The sequence below is a fragment of the Jatropha curcas genome, chromosome 3 (genome assembly GCF_041381405.1).
Source record: "Jatropha curcas cultivar XTBG-Jc1 chromosome 3, XTBG_Jcur_1.0, whole genome shotgun sequence".
In the NCBI taxonomy this organism is placed as follows: domain Eukaryota; kingdom Viridiplantae; phylum Streptophyta; class Magnoliopsida; order Malpighiales; family Euphorbiaceae; genus Jatropha; species Jatropha curcas.
Window position 1 is genome coordinate 28,698,141 of NC_143153.1, and position 15,465 is coordinate 28,713,605.

Here is a 15,465-nt window from a genome sequence, read left to right on the forward strand (position 1 = left end):
GGCGGATTGTGTTTACGATAGCAACAGAAAATAAAATAAGGCACAAAATAAGAATAAGTGCAGAAAATATTTGAAGTCTGATATTTGACTAAGGTTTAATATTTTGATATTAGAGTAAGAATAAAATAAGAAGTCATAAAATTTACACGCTGTATGGAAAAGAGAGAACAGAAAATAAGAAAGAAAGGAAAATAACAAAGGAAAATAAAAGAAAATTGTTTTATTTTCTTTCCTTGGATATTTTCCACTTTAGATAGAATGGAAAATAAAGAGAGGAAAGAAAATATTACTGTTGCATAATTGCAGTTTTAACCTTAACATTTTATATAATGTTACAAGTTTACTTGATAAATAAAAATAGTATATTTAATTAATTACTATTTAATTTAATTAAATACCATCAATCACCATCTAAAAAAAATAATATTTATTTTTTAATATAAAGCATCAACAATAATAGTTTGGTTCTTTCCAATTTCCATCTTCTATATTTGCTATTTGTGGAGAATTGCAGCGACATGGAAACAAGACAGAGGAGTTAATTGTTGGAGATAGGAAAATGAATTTTTTTTTGTAATTTTTTACAAACATTGAAAATCTCCCACAAAATTTTTTGTTTTATCTCCGATTCGGAGAGATTGAAAAATTGCTGAGCCAATTCCAAACAGATGATTTCAGTACAAATTCTCCTTCCTCTACAATTTTCTTAACATCATCCAAACAGAGGAAAATAACTTTCCTCATTTATTTTACTCAATTATTTTCCTTTCTCGGGTATTTTCCACATTTAATCATTTATGTGGATTCCTTATATTTTTTTATTTGGTTGAGAAAAAGTAAATCATAAAATTTATGAATTTCTTCGTAACTTTAATTTCATCGTTTTGAGAGAGAGAAATCTCGGCTCGAAGTTGAGAACTTTATTAATTATATAGTTTTATATGAACGATGGAAGTTAAATCATTTAATTTTATTTTAAAAATAACATTCAAATCTATGCAATTTTTTTCAACCAAATAATAAAATATAAGGTTCTATGTCAATCAGATGTGGTCTTGTTGGTCTTTTCACTAATGTAAGGAGTTAGAGCTCTCGAGTTCGAATCTTATTGTGAGTAGAGTGAGAGAGGTAGTTATGATCATAGTTTCAAAGCTATTGGTTTCGGTTTTAAAACTATCGATTTCAATTATAAAAAACTTTAAGGATTGAATCGAAATTCAAATCACTTTTCTGCAGATTTTAAGATGGTATTGGAACCACTGGTTTTTAGGCAGATTTTAAGATGGTTTTGGAACCACTGGTTTCGATTTGAAACCGAATTTAGATAATCATTTTCAAACTTATTAATTTTTTTTTAGTTTTGTATTTTTAATAAATAATAATAATAATAAAATAGTACTATTGGACAAACTAAACCAAATTAATAATTAAAAGTTCTAAAATTTAATTTAAAAAATTATAACAAAACAAAAAAAAGTATTAAGAGTTTCTTGTAATTTTTTTTATGGTTTCAAATTAGAATCGTGCATTCTAATTTTAGAAAATGAAGAACCGAAACCAAACTATAAAAATATCATTTTAATTATGGTTTGAAATTGGATGCAATTGATTGTCGTATGATGGTAATTTTAACTCGGTTATGGTTCGGTTTCGATTTGAATTCAACCGTGGTGATGCCTAGTAAAACGACTAAAAATCACATGTGTAATAAGGTAGGTGATACAACTACAAATATTAAATAATGAAAAGCATGTGTGGTATAATTAATATATTTATTATATTTCCTCCTAAAGAAATATCAAGTCTCTGGATCACCACATTGCAAATATTAAATAAAAATGTTTTCTTACATGTTGTTAAGATAAATTGCGATTGTATGTGGACAAAAAAGGAGTTCAATTGACTTCCTTTATTTAATTCCTTTTTAACCTATCCAAAATTTTAAACTTGACTATTTTTATAATTAAGATTAAAATTTTTATATTATTTTATTTTATGTTTACTTTGGATTTTTTTTTTTAAATCCATCATTGGTTAAGTTTTATTTGTTTCAATTTTTCACATGATGTATTTACATCAAAGCTTATATAATGTCTTTATTTTCATGTATTTAATTGTTGTATTTTCGAAAAAAAAAGTATAAAAATAAAAATAAAATATAGTATGAAGAAATTACAATTTTCTGTTTTCATTTCCTTGGTCTTTCTGTTTTGGGATTGAGTCCGTTGATATTTTAGTAGTGATGGGCCAATGGACCCACGAACCTCCTTGGCCATGTCAACAAGAACAATGTAGCCTTTCCCCAAACCTAACGACCTAAGCATAAATACTCCAAACCCTTATTAGTGATGGAATCAAGGAGTTTGGTTGGGGATAAGTGGATTAGGAAAATGTAAATTCTTATAAAGAGCATAAAATACTTCTATTTAGTTTACATTATTAATTCTATTTTCCGATAAATAGATTATTCAATTTTTTTTATACAAGAGAAATAAATAAATTGGGTAAATTATATCAATGATCACTTAATTTTGTACTTTTTTTTTATCTAAGTCACATAAGTTTAATGTTATTTTTTAATTACTGAATTTTAATTTTTGTTTTAATAGGAGTTCACTTACCGGAATATGGCAATAGGAACAATAATATGACAATAAAAATTACATTTATCACAAAAATAAAATTATAATTACAAAGGAATATAAAAAGGAAAAGGAAACAATGCTACAAAATATAAATAATGGAATGAAAATTTACCTCTTATCTTTTTAAAACTTATTCCGTGTAAATGAAATTATTTATTAAATAAATTAATTGGTAGATTTTAAATTAATGTGTTAAGAGAATATATGAATTTTGTTAAAATAAAATATTTTATTTTTATTACATGTTAGTTTTTTTTATAATGGCATTTCGGTGGGTGAACTTCCGCTGAAACAGACATTAAAATTTAGTAAATAAAAAATGACAAATTAAAATTATGTAAGATGTAAAATTAAGGGATCTTTTAAGTTCTTTAGATATGGCTAGGGAAATTGCATTTTTCTAATTAAATGCAATGAATTTATTAAATTAAATATACTTAATTTTACATTATAAATATTATTTTCTGCTCATCAAGAAGTTGATTTCTACAGTAAATAATTGTATTTCATATTTGTATTGTGCTCATTTCACTAAAATTTCTGCACTCTTCTTAAAACAAAGAAAAGTTCTGTAAAAATAGAAAAGTTAATTTCCAATATTAATGCTAAAACGAACTATCTATCTTGATAGTTGATTTTACAAATTCAGTCTATTCTCAATTTTATTAAAACTATAATCTCAGAATTTATTTTGAATTTCACGTCTCATTTATTTAACACATAAAAATTATAATTAAAAAGTATAAATTAATATAAATTGGGAGAATAAGAGTGCAAATGCAATTAATTCACCAAATTAAAAAGAAAAATAGAAAAAATACTACAACTACAAAATGGCATAAAGTCATCAAACTTTTTATTTCAATAAACAACCACATATATGAAAATGAATGGTCATTTTCAATGGGTAGGGTTTATTGTATTGGCAACATCAATCACAAATCGGTATCTAACATCAGCTTTCAACAACCGCTCTAAGGCGGTGTTCACATAATCAATTCCAATAACTTCAACATCTGCTCTTATGCCGTGTTCGGCTGCGAAATCAATCATTTCCTGCGTCTCTTTCATTCCTCCAATGCAGCTTCCACCAACTATCTTCCTCCCTATTATTAGACGGTTAATGGTTTAATCGCCATTTCAAAATCTTAAATGAAAGATAAAAGTGGAAGGGGAATAATAATCAGTTAATTACCCATTATCAGAGGAAATACTGGGAGATCTAATGGCTTCTCTGGAGCACCAACCAGAACTATCTTTCCATGAGACTTCAATAGGCCAATCAAAGGGTAGAGAGGGTGCGTTGCAGACACTGTATCAATAATTCCATCCATTGTTCCCATTGCAGCCTATTGAAGCAAAATAGTTAACAATATTAAACATATCTTACTATAAAATGTTTTTTGAATAATCTAAATTTGCGATTGACTTCGTCAGATTTGATCTATGGAGGCATTTATAAATCAAAATAATAAAAAATAATTTATTTTGCTGAAACGAAATTATTTTTAATTATTCATTTAGAAAAAAAAAGAATAAAATGAACTTTGTTTTAAAAAAAAAATCAGTGTTTTAATTGCTTTGATATGTGAGTGGAACCATAATACGGGTCTAAATAAACATAATACTCTAAATTCAGCAATGCAATTTATTTGAATACCTTGATTTGATCTTGGTCACGGCTGACCAAAAATGAGTCAGCACCTAGACGGCCAATGGCTTCCTCTTTCTTGTGGGGTGAGGTGCTAATGACAGTTACTTTAACCCCCATAGCCTTACCAAACTTGACAGCCATGTGACCGAGGCCACCAAGCCCAACAACACCCACATGCATGCCCGGTTTGTCAAGCCCATAATATCTTAACGGGCTGTACACTGTAATCCCAGCGCATAGGAGAGGGGCAGCAGCATCGAGAGGCAAGCCATCTGGAATACGAACGATGAAGTGCTCGTCGGCGACCATTGAGTCAGAGTAGCCGCCGTAGGTGGTGGTTCCGTCATAATACTTGACGCCATATGTAAGTATCATTTGTGGACAGTAATTTTCAAGATTGTTTGTGCAGTTATCGCAGGAGCGACATGATCCTACCATGCATCCTACACCCACCTTGTCTCCTACCTTGAATTTTTCAACCTGGCTTCCCACCTCTGTCACCACTCCCACAATCTCATGCCTGCATTTTTATAGTAAATCTCAGTTCACCATTTAAAAATTAAAAAAATTAAAAACCAACTTGGTAATAGAATTTTCCAAGAACGCAATTAAAATAAATATAAATATTATATTAAAATTAACCAATTGGATTCAAATTCAAACAACAACAGCAACAAAACTAATCAAGAAAAATGTAAATGTGAAAGAAGCATTTAATTACCCAGGGACAAGAGGGTAAGTAGAAGAACCCCATTCATTCTTGAGCATGTGAAGATCAGAGTGACACATCCCACAATATAGGACTTTAAAAGCCACATCTTTTTCCCCTGTTGCCCTGCATTGCATAAACACCAAAAACACAAATACAGTTACTTTTTATATGAACTACGTATATTGTATGATAAGGGAGGGACAAAACCAATCAACCAGATCTATGGAATAAGTAAAGAACCTTCTAGAGAATTTGAAAGGAGAGAGATGGCCAGTCTGGTCTCTTGCTGCCCATCCAAAGGCTGGCTTAGGATGCTCTTCCTCTGGCGATTTGGCTGCCATTTTTTTTTAATTATGGAAAATCGAAATGGCAATATACAAATAGCAAATGAGTTTGGAGAGAGTTGAGAGAAGAAAGGCTCCAATGTAGGTTGGTGATGGAGTTTAGGATTTGTGGGCATGCATATATTATATATATACATATATATATATACAGTGGGAAGGGAAACAAGCGGTTAGGAAAATTGGAACTGTGAAGGTTCTAGCCTGGGCTAGAGCGATGACGTATTAGATTAGGCGAGCTTTTGTTTCGTGATTTGCATATTTGCTGACGAAACACAGAGAGAGAAAGGGCCAAATGGGAGAAAAGCATGAACTATGGTCAATGGATTCGAAAATTTCGGCGCATCCAATCCAAGACCATTTTTATTTAAAAAAAAAAAAATGCTCATGTCGTGAGTTCACATCTTCTGCTCCTTTATCTTCATGATTAAAATAAAGATTAAACTCTTAGTAAATCCGTACGTTAGATTCTAAAACAACTAAAATTATTTTTATTTTTATTAAAAATGAAGTAAATTAATCATAATTCATATAATTAATTATATATAAATTAATTCTAAAATTAAATTAAACATCGATATTTATCTAGTTATAAATTATTTTAGAAACTAAAATCGATACGATAGGTTCTAAATTTATCTCCGCATTTCATTAGAAAATTAAATGACTGATTTGCCCATTCATTAGGGAGAATAACTGGTTGTATGTTTAGTTTCAATGAACGGAAATTTATTCATAATGTATTTTGATTTGACTCGGATAAAACTTTTTTTGTGTTTCAATTTACACTTATAGGCTTGTTAAGAGGCATACCGTGACACACCATGACATAGTCTAATTGTAAATATATATGCGAGAGGTATACCGTGACACACCATGACATAGTCTAATTGTAAATATATATGCAATTTGACAATAGAATCAAGTTCATATCCCCACTCTCCTAATACTCAAAAAAAAAAAAAAAAAAAAGACTGAATGTATCGTAATACTCTAAATTTTATAGATTTTTTAATTTCATCATATTTTGATCTTTATGTGAATTTATCTTAATTTTGATCTTTAATAGCGATAGAACTCAAATTGCAATTAAGGATAAAATTGTAAATTAAAGAGTATTTTATCATTTAAAAAAAATTAATTAAGAAAAAAGAAATTATAATCACATATAGTGGATGACATTTATAGAAATTATATTTGAGATATTTAAAAAATTATTTTTTATTAAATAAGTAATAATTTAATTATATTATCAATAAAAAATTACAATCATTAGATTTTTCACCTTTTAAAAATATATAATATGAAAACAAATTACGTAATTTAAAAATTTTATATTTTATTAACTTAATTTTTTATCCCATGTTTCAGGATTTTTTGGTAACGAACAAAAATTTTTGTTATTAAATTATTAATTGACACATTTATTTTAAAAATTAAAATTTAATCTATGCAACATTAATTGTATAGATTAATAGAAAAGTTTTGAATTTTTTTAAAATTTTTATAAGTTTCACAATTCCATCTTTAATTGAAGATGAGATAAAATTTTTTTATTTACAATTCCATCTTTAAATTGAAGTTGAGAATGATATGACTGCAAAATATCAACTGTAAAGCTTGAAAAATTCAGAGTATTCTAATATATCAGGACATTGTTAATAAAAAGAAACCGTGTGAAAGCAATCCTGGCGCATAATTGGTTATGGCAAGTTCTTATTAATTCCCTAATTTGCCTTCGATTTCCTACTTGTTTTTCTTTATTTTGGGAAAAATTTCCTTTTTTAAATTGTGGTCCACTGCCTTGGACTCAAGTTAAAAATGCAAACATAAATTGACATATCAACCTACACAAATTATGAAAAAAAAAATACACAAGTCATAACCCAATAATAAATGCATTTATAATTTGACTATAGATCCCAATTCGAATCTTCTCTCTTATTACTCAAAATATATATAAATATGTGTGGCAGAAAAAAAAAAAAACCGAAAGCACACGTGTTGCACATGATTAAGTTGATAATGCAAACATAAATTGAAAAAAAGGCAGGTACGTGGCAAAATTGGGTACAGTCAGAAGAATTATCTGTTACAACGATTTTCACATCATAGATATTTTCTTGCTGGACTTAATTTAATGTTTGGTAGTGGTCCATTCTTGGCTGTCTATGCTATCTCAATTCTGGATGTGTTAGTTCCCACCTATTCAATGTACATGTCAATTTCATATTTTTCATATCTTAGGCTTTGTTTGAAAGTCGCCGGCGGTGATAGTGTCTGTGGGAAGCTGTGGTGGTAGCTGGCAGTGAATGATGATTGTTGATAATGGCTACCAAAAATTAATAAATTAAAAAAATATACATTTATAAGGTTATAATAAATTTGTTAATATTCGTAAAATATTTTTCATTAAAAATAACTTCATTTTTCTTTGATCGAAAAAATATTCTCTATGGACTTATTTTTCTGAACACCTCAAATAATGAAAAATTGTAGAAAATATTTTACTACAAATTATTTTATGGAAAAAAAAGAACCCTTAATAAGACAATTACAGCTTTAATTATGTTACAAATATAGAATGTTTATATATCTTTACATATCTACGAGCTCAATAACATGATGGGCTACATAATAGGGTAGCCCCTCCCATTTTTCTCACTTACGATCCAAATGATTCGAATTCAAAATCTTCCACTTCTCATATGAGTGAGAAGATTAATCATACCACACCTGATTAATTAGGTAAAGCTATTATTTAAAAATTAGTTAATTTGTTAAATGTATCATATACAAAATTTGATTTTTTTTTTTCAATAAACGTAGAAATTGAATGTACTAAAATAAGGAAAATATGAACAATAAATCAAGCAGATTTTCTTACTTTTGTTAAAGAGGACCTGAAAAAAAAAATAGTGATGAGAAGCACTATCGTACAGGGGCATCCAGTAATGATGGAGAGTAGAGACTGAGGCAGCAATAGCAGTCTCATTGCCCATTTGATGATTTAACTGATGAGACAAGATTATGAAGTCCACGTTGTATCTCACTTGTTGATTTATTTATCGGAGTTTAAAATCATAATTTCATGATATCCGAAAAAATTTCAATATATTTAAATTAAAATTAAGAACGAAAACTACAAGAATCAGGGTCGAGGAAAAAAAAAAAAATCGAAACGACAGTAATTTTATACTAAAATTGAGTATTACATTAGGATTAAAGTCTCCAGTATCTTAACCTTTTATTTTGTTTTAATGCACTTCTTAAGAATACAGACCCGCCATAGTGTAACCATACATTTATGATACATCATATATATGGATTATTTATTCAAAAATTAATCAGAAACCTGTTTAAGGATTGGAAGCAGCAGCAGCAGCAGCATCAGAAGCCAAGGTGTTTCCAATGTCGATGACAAACCGGTATTTAACATCAGCTTTAGCCAAACGCTCCATTGCAGTGTTGACATAGTCAATTGGGATAACCTCAATGTCTGCTTTTATGTTGTGTTTGGCTGCAAAATCAATCATTTCTTGTGTCTCCTTCATTCCTCCGATGCAACTCCCAGCGACAACCTTTCTTCCTGTAGGTTCACTCATCACTTAATTGTCTTAATTTATTACCTTTAGTTATATTCTAAATTAGCAAAGCATAACTATATGAATTGAAAATTTATTTTAATTTCATTACCCATAATCATTGGAAATACAGGTAGCTCAAGAGGCTTCTCTGGAACGCCAACCAAGACAAGCTTTCCATGAGATTTCAATAAACCAATCAATGGCAAAATGGGATGAACCGCAGACACTGTATCTATGATCCCATCTAGTGTGCCCATGGCAGCCTATATAAAAAACGAGATAATATTACAACTTTATCGTATATATAAATATATGTATATGTATATAGTTTTACCTGCAATTGGGCTTGGTCACGGCTAACCAAGAAAGAATCAGCACCAAGATGGTTGATAGCTTCGTCTTTCTTAGTAGGTGATGTACTAATAACTGTGACTTTAGCCCCTAAAGCCTTGGCAAATTTTACAGCAACATGACCAAGTCCACCAAGACCAACCACACCTACATGGTTTCCAGGTTTTGCTATTTCATAATATTTCAACGGACTATAAACTGTAATACCGGCACAAAGAAGAGGAGCACCGGTGTCAAGCGGCATATTATCAGGGAAACGAACAATATAACGTTCATTAGCCACCATGTGATCTGAGTAGCCTCCATAAGTGACTGTTCCATCTGTGTAGATGGCACCATAGGTCAGTGTCATTTCTGGACAGTAATTTTCAAGGTCGTTGTTACAGTTTTCGCAGGAATGGCATGCACCAACCATGCAACCTACTCCCACTTTATCCCCAACTTTAACCTTTTTTACCTTGTTGCCAACTTCTGTTACTTCCCCTACAATTTCATGCCTGCATAAGTAGCTTTCTAGTTTTAGTATTATCATACACAGCTTCGCTGAAAAGAAATTAATAAGTGGCTCATCAAGGATAATATTTTTGGTCCGAATCCAAACAAGTACGCAGCCAGCTTGGGACGGGTAGTAACTGGAGCCGGAACCATCCAAAATCGGTACTTCTTTAGAACCGTGAACCGGCGATTTTAAAAATTTTAAAAATTTTGCAATCGTTTTATACGACAGCCAGAATCAGCGATTCTAACAGTTTTTTTTTTTTAATTATTCAAAATCCCAAATTAATCCTCCCAATAATTAAACAATTTCTTTAAAAAAAAAAAACAATAAAACGATTAATTTTAAGGATATTTTTGAAAATTAGATTTTTTTTAATTTACTATTAATATCCTATATTATTTTCATTAATCCTCACATCATTATTTCTCGATACTTTCTAAACTCCCCGATTTATAACTTTTTTTACTAATATTTTTTTTAAAATTATTTTTAAAAAATTATTCATAAATTTTAAATTTTAAATTATGAAAGAAAATGTTTTCTAATTTTTTAATTTTTAAATTACGTGAGCTGACCGCAATCGTTAAAAAACTAAAATCGAAACTAAAACGTCAATTTGTACGGTTTCACATTTTTTGATACTATAAATGTAGTTTTATAATAGATTTCAGTAATTCCACAACCGTGGTCACGCTACATTGTTGATATTTTATCAAAATGAATTTTCTTTTTCCAACAATCTTAAGGGGATATACTCTCACATCAATTTTTATGATTTCATAAATAATTTTATTGTTAGTTCGTTAATGTCCCAATAACATTCTTCCTAATCGATTAAAAGAGAGAGAAAAGAGAGCTAAGAGTGATTATATCCCTTGATTTAAAAAAAATATATATAAATAGATAAATGGTAAATAAATAAGGCTTCGTTTTCCCATGATTAACGACGGAGGTTACAGGTGGTTTTGATCATTTTTTATTTTTTAATTATGTAAATGAAAAAATTTAAAATTGTCTCACTGTGCATGACAAAAATCTAATTTAAATTTAACACTTGAAAATGAAGAAAAATTGTGCGTTATATTTTTATATATATACACATGACGATGACGCCATCCGTTAAGCTGCTGTTGGCCTGTTGGTGTAAGCGCAGCGTTTTCCCAATAAAAAACTGATAATAAAAAAGAATGGTGTTGGAGTACGCGGGTAATCCTACATCAAATAAATACAACTAACTAAAAAATGCATATAATGTAAAAGGTGAACTAATTAAAATGGTTTAAGTCATTTTGTGTTAAAGATATAATCAACTCATTATATGTTAATATTAAATGGTGAGATGATCAAACTGTTTATCTTATAAGATAAAGCCGACACACCATGTCCATATATCTCATACTTTCGCTTTAATTTCAACTTTCAAACATCCAATTACTTCCAAAAGATCGAAAGTTAATTACTTAATTTTCAGGCTAAAACAGACATTATCTGATAAAATATTATCTTTCATCAAAGAATTGTGAATGTTACTGTGTATTATCAATAAATATATATCTCATATTTTCAAAGAAATAAATATATATATCTCACGTCTACAAACATGCTTAGGTAAACTGCGTTTTTAAGCGAGTTTTACCTAGAAATTTAAGCATTAATTTGCCTAATTTGATCTATAATTTCATCTATAAACTAAATCAATAAAACTAATTTAAAAAAAAAAATTAGTTTTACTTTTTATTTCTCACTGTGATTAGAAATATCTTCATTTTATTAAAAATATATATTTTTCATTAATTTGATCTATAGGGGAAACCACAAACTGAATTTAGATAATTGAATTTCTAAATTTAATAATTTAAAACCTGAGTTACTACTATTGATAAGATTTTACGTTTAGAGTGTGAAAAATATCTATTTATTTTAATAAAAAATAAAATATTTATCTCACGTAAAATATTAAGAATTATATTCTGAAAAAAAAATAAAGCACTAATACGTTAGACTCGCGTTGATTTTCAAGCATTTTAAAATTATTTTTCAATTAGAACTGATCCCACATATATAGAAGTTGTCATAAATACAACGAAACATGTAGAGCTACATATATTTTAAAAGTCACCGTCTTAGAAGCGAGTCGAATGTTCTATCATTTATGAATAATTATCAAGTAATAAAGGATGAAAGTACTAATAATCGAGAGAAAATGTTTTATCATTTTACGGGATAAATTCAGATTAATTAGGATTTCAGGATAATTTTGACCGAAAAAAAAGTAAAAGAAAAGGTTGAATTAAAAAGAAAAATCACAAAGAGTTGAAATCTTCGGATTCATCTTTTTCGGTGCTCTTGATATAAAAATATAATTTATATTTGTAAACAACAAAGTAAAAATTAAATAAAGGATGGATTGACACTCACCCAGGAAGAATGGGGTAGGCAGACAAGCCCCAGTCATTATTGATGCTATGCAAGTCAGAATGGCATATCCCACAATACAACACCTTGAATCTCACATCCTCCTCCCCAGTAGCTCTGCACATAAGTCATAACAATGAACAACATTAGTTATTAAACCCACACACCGCCTAATAATTAAAATCAAACATATTTATTAATATGACCTTCTCGAGAAAATGAAGGGACCAAGTTTGGCAGATTGTTCTTTAGCTGCCCAACCAAAGGCCTTCACTGGGTGTTCTTGTTCTGGTGATTTCGCCATTAGACACAGAGAGAGAGAGAGGAGGAAGAAAAAGAAGAAGTTGCTTTTGCAGAAATGGAGAGAGCAGAGAGATCAGAGAAGTAGTGCGTTATATAAAGCAAGAAATGAATTAATTAGTTTAATATGAAAGGCTAAGTAATGGGTGATCTAATTATTAAGCTGATAGGGTCCCACATTGTTGTTGGTTTAATTTCTTAATATAATACAATCCTGATTTCAGGCGGGATCAATGCATATAATCATTAATATATGGAAAAGAGTATTTATACCGTATGTACAAACAAGTCTTATGAAAATAATCGTATTGTACGAATCAAATAATAATATTTCTGAAGCACACAAAACAAGCATTGAATATTCTAAAATATGTGTATATAGACAAGTCTTAATAGCATAATCGTATTGTCCGTATCGAAAATAATATTTCTCCAACACACTAACATGCATTGAATATTCTAAAATATGTTTTATTAATTTTTTTAATTTTGATTTTAAATATATTTTTAAAACACTTTGAAAATACTTCTCGAGTCTTTTAAAAATACTTTTAAAAATTTTGTAGATATAATGAAATTTTTTTAGTATGAGATTTTACGTATAAATTGAATAATTTAGTTGTACTTAAAATTAAAAATTGAAAAGAAAAACTTTAAATATTATTTAGTCTGTCATTATTTTTAGCAATAACATTTCAAATAGCTTTTAGTCTTTTGATCTAGTCAAAACGCTACTTCTATTATTTATATGGACCCAGTTCATCAAATTTATAGTATACCGATCTTGTTCGCAACTGCTTTTGAACTAACTTCTAGTGTTTTGATTTGGCAACAACTTTTATATTATAATTCTTCCGTCTTAAAATGTTTGTCCTGTTTATTTTTGCACAAAATTTAAAAAATACATTAATAATTGTGTCACATCAAATAAAAATATTCATATCTTTTCAAAATTGTCCTCCTCTAAAATAAAAAAAAAAAAGATTATTCATAGATTTTAAAATCATTTATAACGAGGAGTATAAAGGAAAAGTAAATATTTCTTAAATCAAGTGGATAAACATTTTGGGACATCTAAAAATAAAAATATGGACAAACATTTGGGAAAGAGGGAGTAGTAACTTTTGAACTATAGCTTTTAGCATTGTAAACTAGTTCAAACTCTATCTTTATTAATTATAATGTTTGATACGGTAGCTTTATAATAGTTTCAGGGAGCTTTTTATGAAATGTTAAATACTATAATATTTAGCTTTAATTAAAATTTTTCAATAATTATATCCATTTTTCTTTTGAATTCAACTAATTAAACAATTAATTAGTCGTCTTCTTGCACTTCGCGTGCCAATGTTATATAATGTTTAAGAATAAAAATGTTCTTTTGATTATAATTAATAATTACTTTCAAGAATCCAAATATCCAATATTATACTTACTAATATAAAAAAATTAAATTAAAATAATTTTTTTCCAAAGTCTTGCAAAATGATCAATACATTGACACATGCATACATAAATCAAATTTGTAATCAAGCTTAAAATTTCTAATTTTTATAAATATTGTAATAGATTTAAAATGATCTTTTTAAATACCAATTATTGAATTCATTTTGAATAAATAATCTAGAATTCTAGCATAAATCCAATAAATATTGAAAACTTAAAAAAAATTCATTGAAGTTTGCCCTGATTTGGAATAGGTTGAGAAATATTATCATCTCCATTCACAAAATAAAAGATAAATATTAATTTTGTCATTAAATATTTCTCTATTTCACGGATAATGACATTAGAAAATGAATTTTAATTTTAGTTTCATTAAAAAAGCAATGTGAAAAATAAATTTTATGGTTTAGGTAGCATCGTGTTGAACAAAAAAAAAAAAAAACACTTAACTATAGTAACAATAAATAAAATCTTTTTATATGGATTAGATACTCTAATAGCTATGGAATAATTTATTATAAATCACAAAATCATACCTTAATTGATAATCGGAAACTGAATACAATTTGTAAATCTATCATCATCACCACATTGATTAAGCTCACATAGAAAAAAAATATCATGAAAATAGTTTTATATTGTTTACAAAGAACTCATTTCTTTTTGTTGAAAGGATAATTGATTTTCTTTAAGGTTTCATTTATATTGAAATCGATGTCTAAACAAATTCTGTAACAGTGAAAAAAGAAAATAGATAGAATAATTATTAATGATATTGATAATTATTTTAGGGAAAAAAGAGAAAATTTTTTAAAATACTAATGACATTATTAATTTAATTAATTATTTAAAAAACTGAAAATATTATAAATGATAATAATTAAGTTCTTTATTAATTATATTAAAAATAATTTTTAAAAATATAAAAATTATTTCCAACTTAATAGATTAACATTTGCCACATAAGCATTTTAATACTCTAGAACTGTGCCACATAAGCTTTTATGTCTTAACTTTTATATATTTATATAGTTAAAAATATCCTTTTTGTCATTTTAAATTAAACAGCTATTTAAACACAGAATTATATCCGAAGCAAGACATTCCATAGCTTTGTTCACATAATCCATTGGAATAATCTCTTGTGTCTCCTTCAATCCTCCAATGATATGCCAGCACACTCTTTTTCCCTATATATTTTTATTTATTTTTTTTTTTAAGAAAAAACATATATTGTATTAATTAAAAGATAAAAGCTGCCCTATATTTTCTTTCTTTTTTTTTTTTTTTTAAAAAGACTCCTTTCATAGCACATTTAACTTTCGGCTTTTTCTTGTTGGTAGATTAACTTTCAGCTTTTTCTCACAATAAAAAAATGATTAATCTATTTTAATTTTATAAAATTTTCATTTCAAATAATTTCAATACCTTTTATCTTTCTAGATCTCAATATTTTTTTAGTGTTAGTGGGATTCAATAGATAAGAATAAAAATGTAAAACAATAATAAATTTTT

At 27.9% G+C, this 15,465-nt stretch overlaps 2 protein-coding genes across 2 annotated transcripts; both read right to left on the reverse strand.

The window, feature by feature from the left end:
* Positions 1-3,479: 3,479 nt before the first annotated feature.
* On the reverse strand, positions 3,480-5,736 carry LOC105641719 (putative mannitol dehydrogenase). Its single transcript, XM_012226317.4, has 5 exons — positions 5,252-5,736; positions 5,021-5,134; positions 4,306-4,819; positions 3,841-3,994; positions 3,480-3,751 (listed from the first exon to the last, which is right to left on the reverse strand). Exons 1-5 carry the CDS (start codon positions 5,350-5,352, stop codon positions 3,546-3,548), a joined length of 1,089 nt encoding a protein of 362 aa, XP_012081707.2. The 5' UTR covers positions 5,353-5,736; the 3' UTR covers positions 3,480-3,545.
* A 2,781-nt stretch (positions 5,737-8,517) lies between these two features.
* Positions 8,518-12,611, reverse strand: LOC105641751 (putative mannitol dehydrogenase). Its single transcript, XM_012226346.4, has 5 exons — positions 12,411-12,611; positions 12,208-12,321; positions 9,274-9,787; positions 9,049-9,202; positions 8,518-8,941 (listed from the first exon to the last, which is right to left on the reverse strand). Exons 1-5 carry the CDS (start codon positions 12,506-12,508, stop codon positions 8,712-8,714), a joined length of 1,110 nt encoding a protein of 369 aa, XP_012081736.1. The 5' UTR covers positions 12,509-12,611; the 3' UTR covers positions 8,518-8,711.
* Positions 12,612-15,465: the final 2,854 nt, after the last annotated feature.